Here is a 14,993-nt window from a genome sequence, read left to right as displayed (position 1 = left end):
TTTCAAATAAACCAGTGGTAGAACCTGCCTAAGTTAATTTACAAAGGTATTGAATCGCAGGTATTAGAGTTGACAATTAGATTTAAATATTTTTCAAATTCCAATACTTGAGAAACTCTCCCATGATCTAATACAAGGGGCCGACTGGATACGGAAAATTGAGGAACTTCCATCTACCCTTCAAACGGAAAGAGGTAAGTGAGGCCACTCGCCCATTATAATAACACCACCCTTCCATTGGATGACGAACCCTCATCTATGTTACTGTCGGTCGCTCAACTAACTATTCTACCACCGTCCACCCTAGTGTTTGTACCCACAACCTGTCTGATTAACGACGAAAATAGTTTTACTCAATACCAAAACAAACACTGGGTTGTAAAACACACGTATTCTGCCGAACCCGGCGCAGAATGGGTGATCCCTAACTGTATCCTAACAGATATCACTGACCACTTTTATGTACCTGTCCTTAACTCATCTCTTCAACCGATTACTTTTCACACCGGCGTAAGAATTGCCAAAATTTAATCTTTTCATGCACAGACGTGGCCAGAACTAAAGGAAGAAACAATCTGCAACTTTACAGAAGGCAAAACTGACAAAGAAATTCGTGAGTTCCTGTTAAAACCATTAGAAAGGATTCCATCGATCTATCGTCATGAAATGACCAATTTGCTCTGCAAATACAGTACACCCGAGTCCATAAATATCTACCCCCCCCCCGCCAAAAAAAAAGGCGCGAAAAAAAAGTACCGCAACAAAATTGGTTTGGCGCTTACTGTCATTGTAAGCTGATTGAAAGTATGCGTAGAGTTAGAGATACCTTTTTTCGTCGCAAAATAAATGAGAAGGATGGGCGATATGCATATTTTTTAAGCCATACAAAAGCTTTACAAAAATTTAAATATTGTATTTCAAAGGAATCAAATGATAATTGCAATATTTCAGAAAAACAAGGAAGTCAAATAAATTATAACTTACACTGTTAAAAAAAGATATCGTTTTTCGAGAGGAAAAACCCTCGAAAAACAATTCGTCCACTTCGAGGGTTTTTAACCCTCGATTATGTCAGCTGATTAAGCTGACGGTGGTCGAGGATTAAAACCCTCGAAATTCCTGGTATTAAACCCTCGAAATTTCTGGTTTTAAACCCTCATAATTCACAAATAAAAACTCTTAATCTAATTAAAATTTAAATAAAATAAATAATTAAAAGGAAACAATTGATTTAAATTCCATTCTTTACGAATGATCAAACAGCCTGTATTTTTAATCTTTGTTTTTCCCTTTTAATAAACAGTGACAAAAAAGCATAAAAGCAAGCAATAGGCATAACCTATAGTACGAATAGGATAGAACAGGTTGGAAAAATTGAAGCGGGAAACGATGGAAACAGGCACAGAACTTAAGAGTAAAGCTATAATCTTAAATCCTCCGGTCTGATATAGAAAAACAAATGATGGATTATTTAATTGCACATCAGTAAATCGTTTAGCTTACCTTGCAGGAAGTTCTACTTTAACGGGCATAATCAAGTTGAACTTCTCTTTGAAGAATTTGATTTGACTGTACTGGTTTTTTAGTCCAGCAAAGAGATCAAGTTGTGCTGGATCGAGAGTATATAAGACATCAGAATGATCGCACCCTGTTTCTCTCAACATTAGATCAGTCGCATCCGAAAGGGTTTGCTTGATAAAAGCCTTCACAAGGGTCTCCGTTCCCTTCATAACTTCTTGAATATCCATTTGTGTTAGTTTACGAACTGCAAGAAGATCTCTGATTAATTTGCCAGCAAGAAGACCTATTGAAACATTCACAAAAATAAATTATTTATCAATACTATTTCTGTTTATAAAACTTTACCAGTATCCATGTTGGGATATACGGGAGCATCATCAGGTTGTGGTTGGGCATCACCAAGCAGAGCAACATGTTCGAGATACCCTTCAGCTACGTTCTGATGTTGCTGATGCAGATTGCCTGAAAAGAATATTTGTAAAACAAAGTATTGAAGAAATAAAAAAGTATATGTACCTTCATCTTGTATGAACATGTCAAGATGTCATTGTCTGGTGTACGTGATCAGCACCTTCAACTAACTGCTGCTCTTCAATCTGAAAAAAGCCTGCGTGGTACAATCTAAGGTGTTTGTATAGAGTGTCGTAAGATTTGAAAGGCTGAGAATGGAAGCAGTTCTTGGAAAAGAGGCAAGGGCTGGAAAACTGAATGTCTTTTCGATGACATACTCGAAAATGTTTCAGCAATTCAGCTGCACTTACATTTATTACAATGCCAAAATTGCACTCCCCAATGAAACACCTTAAATTCTCAAGTTCATCACTAACAACTTTATACTTCTCGAAATTTGCCATGATGTCTTATTTTAACTTGTTTAAGTTTCGAATATAAGAAAATAACATGCAATCACTGAAAGGCGCCAAATTGACAGGCCGATAAGAATCGATTATTAAACATTGACAAAGTTTTTACCCTCGATATTTAAAAACAAGAGTTTTTTTTAGTCGTTATTTATAATTTAAACTATTAAAATTTACGGGTTATTTAACAACAGATAAAACCGTGCTGAAGAAAGGATTAAATCCCGTCAAATCACGCAACGAGGGTTTTTTCCACCAAAAACAAGTAGGGGTATCGATAACCGATATGGTGATCGAAATTCCGAGGGTTTAAACCCTCCATAAATGAAACCCATTTTTAACAGTGTAATATTATGGCAGCTGGCAGACAAGAATAAAGGTGAATTTTTAATCAGAATCTAGTCCAACCACCTTGTGCATCAATAACACTTTGAAGACGAATAGGCATACTTTCAATCAGATTTTGAAGATACGCTTCATCAGTCACAATTTCCCCCATTCATAGCTAACCAAATCAAATAACTGGTTTGCATTATTTGAGTCCCGGGCGTGAAAGGGCATTCCTTCGGGAGTTCTCGAATTTGTCAGTTTACAGACAAGGTATCCCCAAACGTTTTCGATGGGGTTCATGTCCTCACCTTTCGTAGGCCAGTCGAGCGCAATTAGCTGTGGGTGTTGAGCTAACCAATTTCTAGTATGAATTGCGTTATGAATCGTCGAACTGAAATAAAAAGACCTTATTAATAGATAAATTAAGTGAAATTTTTATCGAGTTTTACTTGTCTTGCACGAACGTGACGGGCTCTCCCGCTGGGAAAACTTCTTCAGCGTATGGAAGTAAAACTCCTTCCAACACGTTTGTCACGTATTTTGCGGATGTCAAGTTGTTCATAACACGATACAGGGAGTGAGTCCACCCAACCACATCCCTCCCCAAACACTGACGATCATTCTCCCACTTCGCTTGATTGAATAAATATTTTCTCTTGCGAATCTTTTATTTGGTAATCTACGAACTCGTATTTGGCCGTGCGATGCTGACGACCACGATTTCTCGTCCGTGAAAACCATCCAGCGCCAAAATTCCAATGGATAATTGACGTATCGTCTCGCAAAGTGAAGTCACGCAGCTCGATGTTCATCCGAAAGAATATCCTTTATTGCTGCAACACGAGAGGTTATTCCTGCATTTGATAGACGTCGTGATATAGATTGTTTGGATAAGTTGCCAAGACCAACTCTTCCAGCAAAATCTAGTGAATTTTCGAAGTTGTTCATGGTCGCTGTCATATTATGAAACAACTTTTAAACTTTTGATGAAAGAGTCGTGACATATTATAGTAACCTGAACAAGCCAGTAAGAAGTTTTCGTCTTCTGTTGTCAAACTTGGTCTTCCGTCCGAATTCACCTGGAGTTCTAAATGTCTCTTTTCATTGTATCGTTTTATCCAAAGTTGGACTGATTTTTTATTGATATTTAAAAGTTGCACAATTCTGTCCTTTTCAACTCCATTTCGATGAAGCTGAATTGTTTTGATGCGAATGGCTCGAGTTGAACGATAAGTATTTCGATGAAACTCGGGCAAAGGCTCTATAAAGCGCTCCACTACACGTGCCATTTTCAAGACAATTGGGCCGGATATTCTCTTAAAATAACCAGTGTCAACCATTTTCATTTTTCTAACCCCCACCCCCTTATTTTTGTGACGAAAACATGTTTCTTACTCTTTGTATACTCGCTGTGCCGATGCGTAACACTATGCGCAAAAACAATTTTGCAGCGGTAGACGGTTTTTATATTTCGCGCCTTTTTTTTTGGGGGGGGGGTAGATATTTATGGACTCGGGTGTACAGTATCCTGCACAAAAAGGTGAACACCGATTTATTTTGAAAAAGCCATCTGTGGGTAGAAAATATTAATAGTTAACCTTTTTAACGAGAGGTAGGGCGGTTTTGGCGCAAAATCATCATAAGGGGGGTTGGGTAATGTCAGTCCAGACACTTTTTTTTGCCCTAGGTATTAAATGTCTGGAAAAAAGTGTAGACTGTATTATCGGTAGACTCCCCTACCCCCCGGCTAAGTAAAACAATTTTTACAATACAAAATAGATTCTTTCCCCTACTCGTTATTGTCATTATCGGGTCGGGTAATCGGGTAACATATGAAAACAGCAAATTATTTATCCGCGTTCAAAGTTTGTTTACGTTAATGGTGTTCAGAGCAGAACTAGCTAATGAATATAATTGAATATTTTTCATTGATGAGATATATTATATTAAAAATATCTAAACAAGTATTCATATATAATTCGTAAACGATTTTACTATTTTCATGGCTACAATAATTTTATATATATTTATAAGATCCAAGACTAGAACGCGGATCTCCCGCGTCGCCGACGAAAACGTATCCAATAAGCCACCAACAATTTACTAACAGACAGCTAGCATACTGATAAAAATAATTTGGTGTTTCCATATGCTACCCGATTACCTCACCCGATAATGACAATAACGAGTAATGGAAAGACTCTGTTTCGTATTGCAGAAATTGTTCTACTTAGCCGGGGGGTAGGAGAGTCTACCGATATACAGTCTATACTTTTTTCCAGACATTTAATACCTAGGGCCAAAAACAGGTGTCTGGACTGACATTACCCAACCCTCCTTATGATGATTTTGCGCCAAAACCACCCTACCTTTCCTTAAAAAGGTAAACTATTAATATTTTCTATCCACAGATGGCATTTTCAAAATAAATCGGTGTTCACCTTTTTGTGCAGGAAACTGTACCTACCAGAACTTTTTTAGAAGCCTGAGAGAACCTTATGCAAAAACGTCGTTTTTGCGGTTCTTATATATATAGTATTCTATTACTCTGGTATAACTGAGAGCACTGAAAGCACTGAGAGAACCGCAGAAACGGCGTTTTTGCATAAGGTTCTCTCAGGCTTCCAAAGAGTTCTGGTAGGTGTTGTATAGCAATTTTTTCCATCACGAACTTTCTTTGTCCTTGAAATCTACCACCGTCGGTAAACACCATATCGACACCAGAGATCATCAACCCATTCGATTTTTGCCCTACAGAGTCAGTAACATGGAAAGACGTGCCCTCTAGTCTGAAGTTAAAGAAATGCTTGAATCTGATATCATCAAACCGTTTTCTAGTCCATGGCCATCCCCTGTTGTGATGATTCCAAAAATAGGTGAATTTTAACGATTGAATAGTGTCCTACTATCGACATTTCATTGATGGGTTTGCTTCACTTGCTTCACCACTGTATGACCTTCTAAAGAAAAATACGCCTTGGAAATGGGATAGATGCCAAGCCCTAGCTTTTCAAAAAGTCCTATTGGTGAACGCCCCTGTACTGATTCATCCGATTTAAGAAAATATTGATGCTAGTGGACTAGGACTTCTTGATGATTTCGGAGTGGTCTTGATGCAGCTGTCTACAGAGGGTTTTCACCCTATTTCTTACATCATTCGACACCTATCATCTGCCGAGACAAATTATCACTCGAATGAACTGGAATGTCTTGCTTTAGCGTGGACTCTGTCGAACTTTCGTCACTACTTGTATGGACAGTCATTTTGAGTTAAAACTGATAATAATGTGGTCCGATGGCTAGCCCAGAAAAAAGACATTCGAGGGAAACTTTCCCGATGGATTCTGCAACTTCAAGAATTCGATTTCATCATTGAACATAAAAAATGTACCGAAAATAGGGTAGCTGATGCCCTGTTGCGTCAACCCGTGGCTGAGGAAGAACCTTTACCCAACGATGAACGTCCGTTTCAACCAGCCCTCAAGAAACTTTCTGAAAACTCAGAAATTTGTAACATTCGTCAGTACTCCAAAGAAGAGTTGGCATTCTGGCAACAAGGTGATGAAACAATTCGTGTCCCGCTACATTAATTGTTAGATTTTCAGACAGATTAAAATTCAAACCAAGTCAAGAAAGTCGGAAAGCCTGATGACAGGTTCCACTTCCCACAAAGCACACTTCTGCCGTCGGATGTCCTATTAAAGGCCGAACATCCGTTTGATATCCATGTACTCTAGGAGTAGTTCCAGGGATGTCCGTCGGATAGAAACAATTTAAGTGCAAATTGACGGCTAAAGTAGATCTCTCTCAATTGGAAGGATTGACGGTAGAAAAGAAGGCTTGCGCTTGCCAGAAAGAGAATAGTTTTTTAAGTGAAGAAGAAAGGGCTATATACGGTTTGTACAAAAAAGAAAAGAAAGAGTAGAAGAGCATAAAGTTAGAGAGAAAGCCATAGAAGAAAGGCGTTTGCGTTAAGCAAAGGAAAAAGAAGATAAAACAGAAGTAGCAAAGCAGACAGAAAGAAAAAGAACAGTCAATTCAAGACGGCAATCTCAGTTACCGAGGAAAGTTGACTATTTATTACCAATTCGTAGTATAAGAGGAGAGACCATTGCAAAAAGAGAAAAAAGAAGGGATAAAGAAAGGTGTGACCGCCTGAAGATCGCGGAAGCAACGAAGAAGAAAGAAGAAGAAGAAGAAAAATTGGAGAGGATGAGAAAGGAGATCACTTTTGTCGAATAGATTTCCCCATGGTTTCGTCGTTAATTTCACCTTACCTCGCTATTATAACCAAGTTCAACTGCCGTAAATAAACGAATTTTACAAAAGAATTGAAACATTTAGTGTCTTATTCTACTGATAGATACATTAGTGTTTTTGTAATTGTATTAGGAAGGAATGAGAGAGACCCTAAGGGTGTAGACTTATTTTATTTCAGCATTTTCAAAGATTTGAAGGTCATGTAGCCTTCCTCGGCCGCAGCACCTCCCTTTTCCTCAAACTTATTCTGATCGCAGGCGGCCGCGTGCCGAACACAATAACATTGACAAAAGAAATACTTCACATATAGAGCACATTAAACGAAAGAGAGGACGAATCTTTCAGAGGCATAAAAACTGACAGCTTGTCAGAAAAAGCCGATATAGGTGACAACATAAATTGAGTATAGCTTCTTGAGGGGAACATGTTGAGCAACAGGGAGAGGGACAGATTATTTTGGCAGGACGTTTGTTCACGTTAGTCGATCGGTGCTGCCTCCTGTCCGGCCTCTTTTGGAATGCCTTTCCGGCTGAATCCTGAGATATGGCAGGCACAAAATGCAACATAAAGCTGTAGGAATAGAAGAAAGGAGAGGGTGGGTTGAGGGTTGGGAATAGAGACCCTTAGGGTCTCTCTCATTCCTTCCTAATACAATTACAATTACCCATCGTGATCTCATAGCGATCACTCTGGTAATTTTCAATTGTATAGCGGAATACATTCAACTCGAGCCTAAGGCTGACTTTAAAGTTTAGGCATCGGCCATAACTGATGCCGCGAATGTTGTTGTTGTTTCGCGATTGTAGAATCTGCCGAACGTTGTTTGGCTGGCATCGGTGGTCTATTGATACTAGTACGATTTACGTAAAATCGCAACGCTTCTACTGGGCAAGTGTTTAGGTCGGGGCATGCTGATAGTGTGAACGATTGTAATGGTCCGCTTCGCTGCGACTTGCGAGGATTTGAAAGGGAGAATCTGACCGTATTTACAGCCAATTCTACTGACGCGAAAGCGATGAAGGCTAGCTCAGACACCCTTAGCAGAGTGGCGAGAGCTAGGAGGGTAACTAATTTCCCGGACAAGGGAGGCAAGGGAAGAAACTCATTACTGCCCAATGAGGACATAAATTGAAAGACACGGTTTGGGTCCCAAGTGAAATCGTAACGGGGTCTTGGCGGATTCTGATTGTAGCATCCTTTCAGTAGCTTGACTATGAGCGGCTGCTGGCCGATCGGTATGCCGTCGATGGCAGACAGAGTCGCTGACAGCATAGATCTATGCAAATTTATAGTACTGTACGATTTACCCGATGCGTGTAGATGGGCGAGAAAGGCTGATGCTAAGGCTAGATCACTACGCAGGGGATCGCAACTCCACTCCAAACACCAATTTCTCCAATTGACCCAGGCGGATTCATATGCAGCGTTTGTATTGGCACGGCTCCCCACCAGGAAAAGTTCAATAGCCGGCTGCGAAAAACCCTGCACGTCGTATGATCGCCTGAGAGTTTCCAAGCGGCTAAATTCAGAGAGCCGGATTCGAGCAGCGGGTAGGTTCGCCTCGTGCTGATGTTAGGAGCGCTGGTGACGGACGCAGGAGCCGGGGGATGTCGCATGCGTGCTCCAATAAAAATTGGGAACCAGGGCTGGCCTGTCCAGATGGGACAGATTAGTATGATCGACGCCTTCTCTCGCCGGAACTTCTCGAGGCATTTAAAAATTTAGGAAAAGGGGGAAACGCATAGCCGTGAATATTTTTCCAATTAACGGAAAAAGCGTTGGCCGCGATTGCCCCAGGCTGGGGACCCCATGAAATAAACTGGGGTAACTGATTGTTCCAGGACGCGGCGAACAGATCAGTATCCATCTTTCATATTTTTGAAATTAAAACGAACATGTTTATATCTAATCGCCAGTCACTAGCGTCGGCCTCGGCTCTAGACTCACGGTCCGCGATAGTGTTAAGCTCACCCGCAAGATGGACCACTTCCACCGAAATCTTTCTCGCTTCGCACCAAGCGGAAATGGCTCTGGCCGTGGTTGTGAGAGCGGCTGATCTCGTTCCACCGCATTTATTCACATAACTGACCGCCGTCACGTTATCCAAGAATATTCGAATTACAATCTCCGATTTATTAGTCAAGAAGACCTGGATCGCAAAAAATGCCCCTAGGAGTTCTAATTCGTTAATGTGTTTATCTTTATCTTGCAATGTCCCAGGGCCCCGAGTAGTAATCCCATTGCACACCACTCCCCATCCCGTCAGCGACGCATCCGAAAAAATTTCAAAATCTGGGTCGCGCAGAAAAAACATTTTGCCGTTCGCTTTTTCGATATTGGCCACCCACCAACTGAGGTCCAGCCACGCGCTTGGTGACAAACAAACTTTAACTTCCAGGTTAAAGTTAACCCATTGCGCATTAGAAATATAAAAGCGTTGTAGGCTGCGGTAATGCGACTGCGCGAACGGAATGGCCGAAATTGCCCAAGAGAAGTTGCCTTGTATCGAGGCTAGTGTTCGTAAGGATATCCTACCCTCGGATAGAACCAACGTGCACATCTCCTTGACTGCTGCCGCTTTGCTGTCAGGAAGCGAAAAAGATGGGTCACTCGAGTCTACGATTAAGCCCAAATATTCTATCGTTTGAGTAGGTACGATAATCGATTTTTTCCAATTGATCAGGAAGCCGAGCGATTGGAGGAGTTCAATAACTCTATTTATGTCCGACAACAGCCCATTTTTTGAATCGTTCAAAATCAAAACGTCATCTAAATAAATGACCAGCCGGATGCCCTGACGTCGCAAAAAGGCCATGATTGTTTTAAGAATTTTAGTGAAAATTCTGGGAGCGGGGGCAAGGCCAAAGGCCATGCAGTTGAACTGAAAAACGCGCTCTTTCCAGCGAAATCACAAGTACTTGTGGTGCGATTCCTTAACTGCTACAGTAAAATAGGCGTCCTTAAGATCTACTTTCGCCAACCAATCTCCCTTTCTGACTAGGAAGCGTACGGACTCGAGATTCTCCATCTTGAAATGTTGATACCGAATGAATTTTTTCAGCGGTTTCAAATTAACTATAGGCCTAAATTGACCTGGTTGCTTTATCTTTATACAAAAGAAAGAGCAAACGAAGCCGGATGATCCATCCGTAACCTCGGATATCGCGCGCTTCGACAATAACTCGCGCACTTCCGCGTCACAAACCGCAGACATTTCGGCCGACATTACGATCTGTGGTGGAAAAATTTTCTGGATTGGTTCGGAAATGAAATCGATAGAAAAGCCCTCAATGACCACTTCTAAAACCCACTGATCGGAAGTTACAGCAGACCAACGCGCTGCGAAATGTTTAAGCCTCGATGCTACCGCCTGAGGGCCCTGATGCGGACCCGGAATAACGACGGGATTCAACGGAATCTCGATTTGCGGATAAGGCACAAAGGGGGGTTCTGGGGCCGTCTTACAAGGAGTCAATTGTTTAGCATTTTAAGCGACATACCTTCTTCCTCCTTGCAGCCAAGCGTTGCCACGCTGCCCACGACCACGGTCGCTTCTGCCCCGTCTGCCTTTTCCGCCACGGGTTGTCTGGCCAGCCCCGTACCGCGGAGGTGGAAATGTAGAGCCTGGTTGATTGACAAGGACGTGCCTTGTACTCGATCGTTAAGGAAAGCGTGCAGCGGCTGCAGCTCTAGCTGCTTGCGCCAAGGTATTGTCTTGGCTGGCGTCCGTCAACATGGCCTGTATATATCTGTCCGTAAAGAAAAACGAGCGTGCTTCTTTTCCAGATTCGAAGGCATCAGGATCGCGCAGCAGATATTCTGCTCCAGGCTCGGCGAGAGAGATCACAGCACGCCGGCGCCCTTTAGTAATGTGGAAGAAGGCACGTCCCCACTGCTGGAGAGCGGACTGTACCGGGCGTTTTAGCGATTCGCTATCCGGCAACGAATGCAAGCGAGCGTATAGATCGATTAAGGGTGGAGTGATATCCATGATTTTTAATTGCGCTTTAGTGAACGATTCTTCCGCTGCATTAATTGATCTAACAATGCTTTTGTCGGCTTTCAAAGGCACTCGGCGTGAAATCCAGCCATCTAGCTTGGGTGGTTTTAAAGAAAATTCGGCGTCAACGAACTCTAGCGGAAATTCTCTAGAAACGGACTTCGAGGTATCGGTCGATATACCCTTGGTCATCAAAGATGAAATCTCTTCCGAGATATCCTTTGAAACTGAAAGCGGCTGAGAGCCCGAACCACCGGGTAGGCTCACTCCTTCGATGGTTATCACCGGGATTGGGGCTACAGCTTCCGTCGGCGTAAGATTGACTACGACCGGTGCTGCCACCTCTACCTCTCCTCCTCCTTGTGCTGGTGAGCTGGTCGAACTAGGACGCCACGGACGGCTTCTTTTCGCTTGGTCCGAATTCACCTCTTCCTCCACCTGATGTTGAGTCACGCTCGGAACAGCGTTAGTTTCCTCGATGGGAGGAGAGGTCCTCTTTCCGCTCGATAAGGATTTGCCGCTCGTCGGCTGGCCTGTCTTACTCTTCGGATGAGCTGAGCCTGACTTATCACTCGGCGGAGGGGCTGTTTTATTGACTGGGGGAGGGTCGTTTGCTTCGGGATCCTCGTCTGACGTGTCTGAACTGTCACGAATACGCACGCCTTTCTCATCACACGCAAAACCGCCTGAATCATGACGGCAACCCGTCCCTACGTTGTAATAGAAACCATCTTCTTCGAAACGATAGCAAAAGACCTTCGCGTCGTAACAAAGGCCGTCCTCGCTGTAGAAATAAAAGTCTTTGTCTCTACAATAGTAGCCCTGAAAGTCCTTTCGCCTATCGTTGGGGGGATCGTTATACTCGACTGCTGGACCGTATGAATAATCGTCGCGATATTCTGTACGATGGTCGTAAAAACGGCCCTCGTGGTCCTCCAAAGGGGAAAAGAAACCGTACCCACTACTGGCCCACTGCGACAGGTGCCGAGGAAAACCAATCGGTGATCTTTCTCTTAACTGATAGCTGGGATGTTGGAGATGTGAACGAATACTCATCTCCCGTTCACGCATCCTTTCTCCCTCGGGTACAGTCTGGTCGAAACAGGTTACACGTGGGTCGTAGAAACGGCCCCTAAAAAATTGACTTGGCGGCCGGGACATGTTTGTCGAGCGATGTTCTTTACAACAGAGCAAAAGTAAGTCTGAGGAAAAGGGGGCGTGCCGCGGCCGAGGAAGGCTACATGACCAACAAACCTTTGAAAATGCTGAAATAAAATAAGTCTACACCCTTAGGGTCGAGCGAAATGTATTCCACTATACAATCTTCATTAGCCGAAGTACTTGGAAAGCAGAAATGAATTATCACAGCAACGCCTTGAAGTGTCTTGCATTGGTCTGGGCTTTGAATAAACTTAAACCATATGTCTATGGAAGAAGTTTCACTGTCTCTACAGACAATTCCGCGTTAAAATGGCTATTTTCAAAAAAAGATATAGACGGAAAATATGTTCGCTGTTTTCTAGCCTTACAAGAATTCCAAATTCAAATGAAACACATCAAAGGGCATTTGAATGTGGTAGCTGATGCCCTCTCTCGTTTTCCAGTCGGAGAACCTGAGGAAACAGATTTACCAGAAGCTATGTGTTGTTCCTTCGCGGGAAGTTTTCATCCTCCTGAAGAAATCGCTCTTCTTCAACAGAATGATAAAGCTAAAAGGATCATCAGAATTCAGTTAAGAGAAAATAAAGAAAATGTAGTCTTTTTGACGAGGCATTTGTTCTTAAAAAGGACGTTTTGTATCGTAAAAATCCGCTGAGAGGGAGGAAATACCTTTTAGTGGTTCCTTCACTTTTGAGACGAGAAGTCTTGAGTGCATTACGATGAACCCTCGGTTGGTCATATGGGAATTAGCAAAATCGACTTTAGGTTAGCTGAACGATATTGGTGGAAAGGTGTCGTAGAAATCGGTGAAAGCCTATGTGTCTTCATTTAGAACTTGTCAGTTCAACAAACCGATTTCGAGCGCCATGGAAGGGAAGTTAATGTCCATACCCGGGTACAAGTTACCATTAGTGATTGGAACGTCAACGGTATTTTAGTGACGTATTGAAATACGTATAAGTCATACGTAGTTTTAAACTGATACGTAATACGTCAAAAAAATTACGTCAACGTAACTCCCCATATAGCACATTTCTGCCGTCGGATGTCCGAATCATGGCCGAACATCCGTTAGATATCTATGTACTCAATGGGTAGTTCCAGGGATGTCCGTCGGCTAGTCACCTTGGAAGTGCAATGGATGTGCGAAAATTATATTCTACGGACCTCCTTCCAACAGCCAAAAAGATTTTCAATTGTTTCATTTAAGGATCGGCCCCGAGCCAATCGGGGCGCTTTTTTGCAAATCGGGTTTCTCATTTCGGGCCATCGAGGCGTGGCTCAGGGTGGAAAATTCTTCTCCCCGAATTCAATTGGGGTTTGCAATCAATTGGATTGCAATCAATCGATTCATGAATGCAAAAAACATTATCGATTGACCCGATCTATCCGATAACAACCCCGATAATAGCTCGTTCTACCCGCTTGCCCCGATTTTTACTCTGAAACCGAAAGAACGGCATTTTTTTTAATTGCTTCGGGGTAACGGGTTAACCTAAAATTTTTCCCCGCACCACCCCGGTTGAAAAAGTGGCACCTCATTTCAACCCCAAATGCACTTTATCGGTGCGGGGCGGTTAACTCGATTAGAACTAATTGGGGCCGATCACTAAGTTTCATTATTAATTGTCAAAATTTCTTTAGAGGGGGAAAACTTAACCGTGTTCAAATTTTTCCCTTGAACGTATTTTTATTTGAAGTCCAGCATTTAAAACGAAAAATTTAAAAAATGAAGGAGTAATTATCTATTTGCCGGATGGTTTATTTTTAAATTTATTACAAAAAATGAATAAAATATATGAAAGTCGTGAGTTTGTTTGCACAAGCTTTCCGTTTAGCTTACGGGAACCAAGCCATTGAAAATTAACTCACAGAAAATAAATATTATTCGGCATCTAATAATATTAAAAGCAAGTATACTTATGATAGGATTATAATTTCAAATAATAAAAAACTACTTTAAACTTAATAAATCATGCTGAAGTTTAAAATTCAAAAAATATTTAGCATAAATTGTTTAATTTCAATTTATACACCTCTGGTTTAACCTAAGTTCGACATCATCTTGACTTCTTAAAAATCCTGTATGTGATTTGTTATCGAAAAAGCTCGAGTGTTTTACAACAATTCAATTGTATTGTTCGAAAATTATACATAATATATCTATAGATTGGCACAGTGGTTAGTTTATTGAGGGGTTTCCGGAAGGGGAATAAACATGTATGGGGTAGGTGCATTTTAATATATTAATAAAATTACATAAATAAAATAAATGGGAAAGAGTCTACTAATCTACTGGGTAGGGAGTTTCTACGGGAAGAGGGGGGATATCCTCAGCTTCGGGGTTTGGTGCACCATGATGGAAATGGGCACACACCATATCCATTGATCCCTGGATCGCTGCAAATCGGGCCCTGAATCGGAAGGCACCCCAGGATCTTCCGTTGATTCCAGGAATCGAACGGATTTCGTCGTTCCTGGGGTACCATGATCCAAGAGACCCGACAACCAGGGGGAGAATCCTCCCATGCGAAGAATATTTATCATATTTCCGCTGGTAGACATTCTCCATACTCCCTGGTTGGTCATAGCAGACCACGACGTCTACCATCACCCGGGAACCGGATAGTTGAAATTCAACATCCGGTCTTAACTTTTGCCCGGGGATGGCATTGTTGATCGTGACGTCGTGTCCCTGCTTGACTAGCAGCGACTCCAAGAGATCTTGGATGGTGTTGTGCCTCTTGGTGGTGAGCTGGAGACCTTCTTCACAGTGGTTAAGCACATGAAACCCGGTCTCGTTTTCCTTTCCGCATCGGCGGCAACTCGTATCTTGCTCCTGTGAGCAAAACCACGAGTGC

General features: G+C 42.1%; 2 protein-coding genes, 1 long non-coding RNA gene and 1 pseudogene across 5 annotated transcripts; 1 reads left to right on the top strand and 3 right to left on the bottom strand.

Annotated features, from left to right (window-relative positions):
- The first annotated feature begins 9 nt into the window (after nucleotides 1–9).
- Nucleotides 10–2,042, top strand: LOC123469972. 2 transcript variants are annotated; one of them, XR_006643263.1, is made up of 3 exons: nucleotides 10–46; nucleotides 138–194; nucleotides 547–2,042. It is a non-coding gene; the product is annotated as an uncharacterized LOC123469972 (long non-coding RNA). The 2 variants fall into 2 exon arrangements; XR_006643264.1 differs by having other exon boundaries at nucleotides 24–60.
- On the bottom strand, nucleotides 1,231–2,732 carry LOC123469971. 2 transcript variants are annotated; one of them, XM_045169355.1, is made up of 4 exons: nucleotides 2,038–2,732; nucleotides 1,867–1,983; nucleotides 1,504–1,804; nucleotides 1,231–1,442 (listed from the first exon to the last, which is right to left on the bottom strand). In XM_045169355.1, the coding sequence occupies exons 1-4, from the start codon at nucleotides 2,054–2,056 to the stop codon at nucleotides 1,421–1,423; spliced, it is 459 nt and encodes a 152-aa protein (XP_045025290.1). In that variant the 5' UTR covers nucleotides 2,057–2,732; the 3' UTR covers nucleotides 1,231–1,420. The 2 variants fall into 2 exon arrangements, with proteins under 2 accessions (XP_045025290.1, XP_045025289.1); XM_045169354.1 differs by having other exon boundaries at nucleotides 1,231–1,289.
- A 132-nt stretch (nucleotides 2,733–2,864) lies between these two features.
- On the bottom strand, nucleotides 2,865–5,036 carry LOC116915465 (annotated as a pseudogene).
- A 3,145-nt stretch (nucleotides 5,037–8,181) lies between these two features.
- LOC116918685 lies at nucleotides 8,182–12,132 on the bottom strand. The gene is given in 4 exon segments (XM_032924418.2): nucleotides 8,182–8,523; nucleotides 8,526–8,601; nucleotides 8,603–8,694; nucleotides 8,697–12,132. Coding segments are annotated over 4 exon segments (3,810 nt in total). The 3' UTR covers nucleotides 8,182–8,317.
- Nucleotides 12,133–14,993: the final 2,861 nt, after the last annotated feature.

Source organism: Daphnia magna, linkage group LG2 (genome assembly GCF_020631705.1).
Source record: "Daphnia magna isolate NIES linkage group LG2, ASM2063170v1.1, whole genome shotgun sequence".
NCBI lineage: Eukaryota > Metazoa > Arthropoda > Branchiopoda > Diplostraca > Daphniidae > Daphnia > Daphnia magna.
The sequence above is the reverse complement of the archived record's forward strand: the minus strand, read 5'-3'. Positions and strand labels throughout refer to the sequence as shown.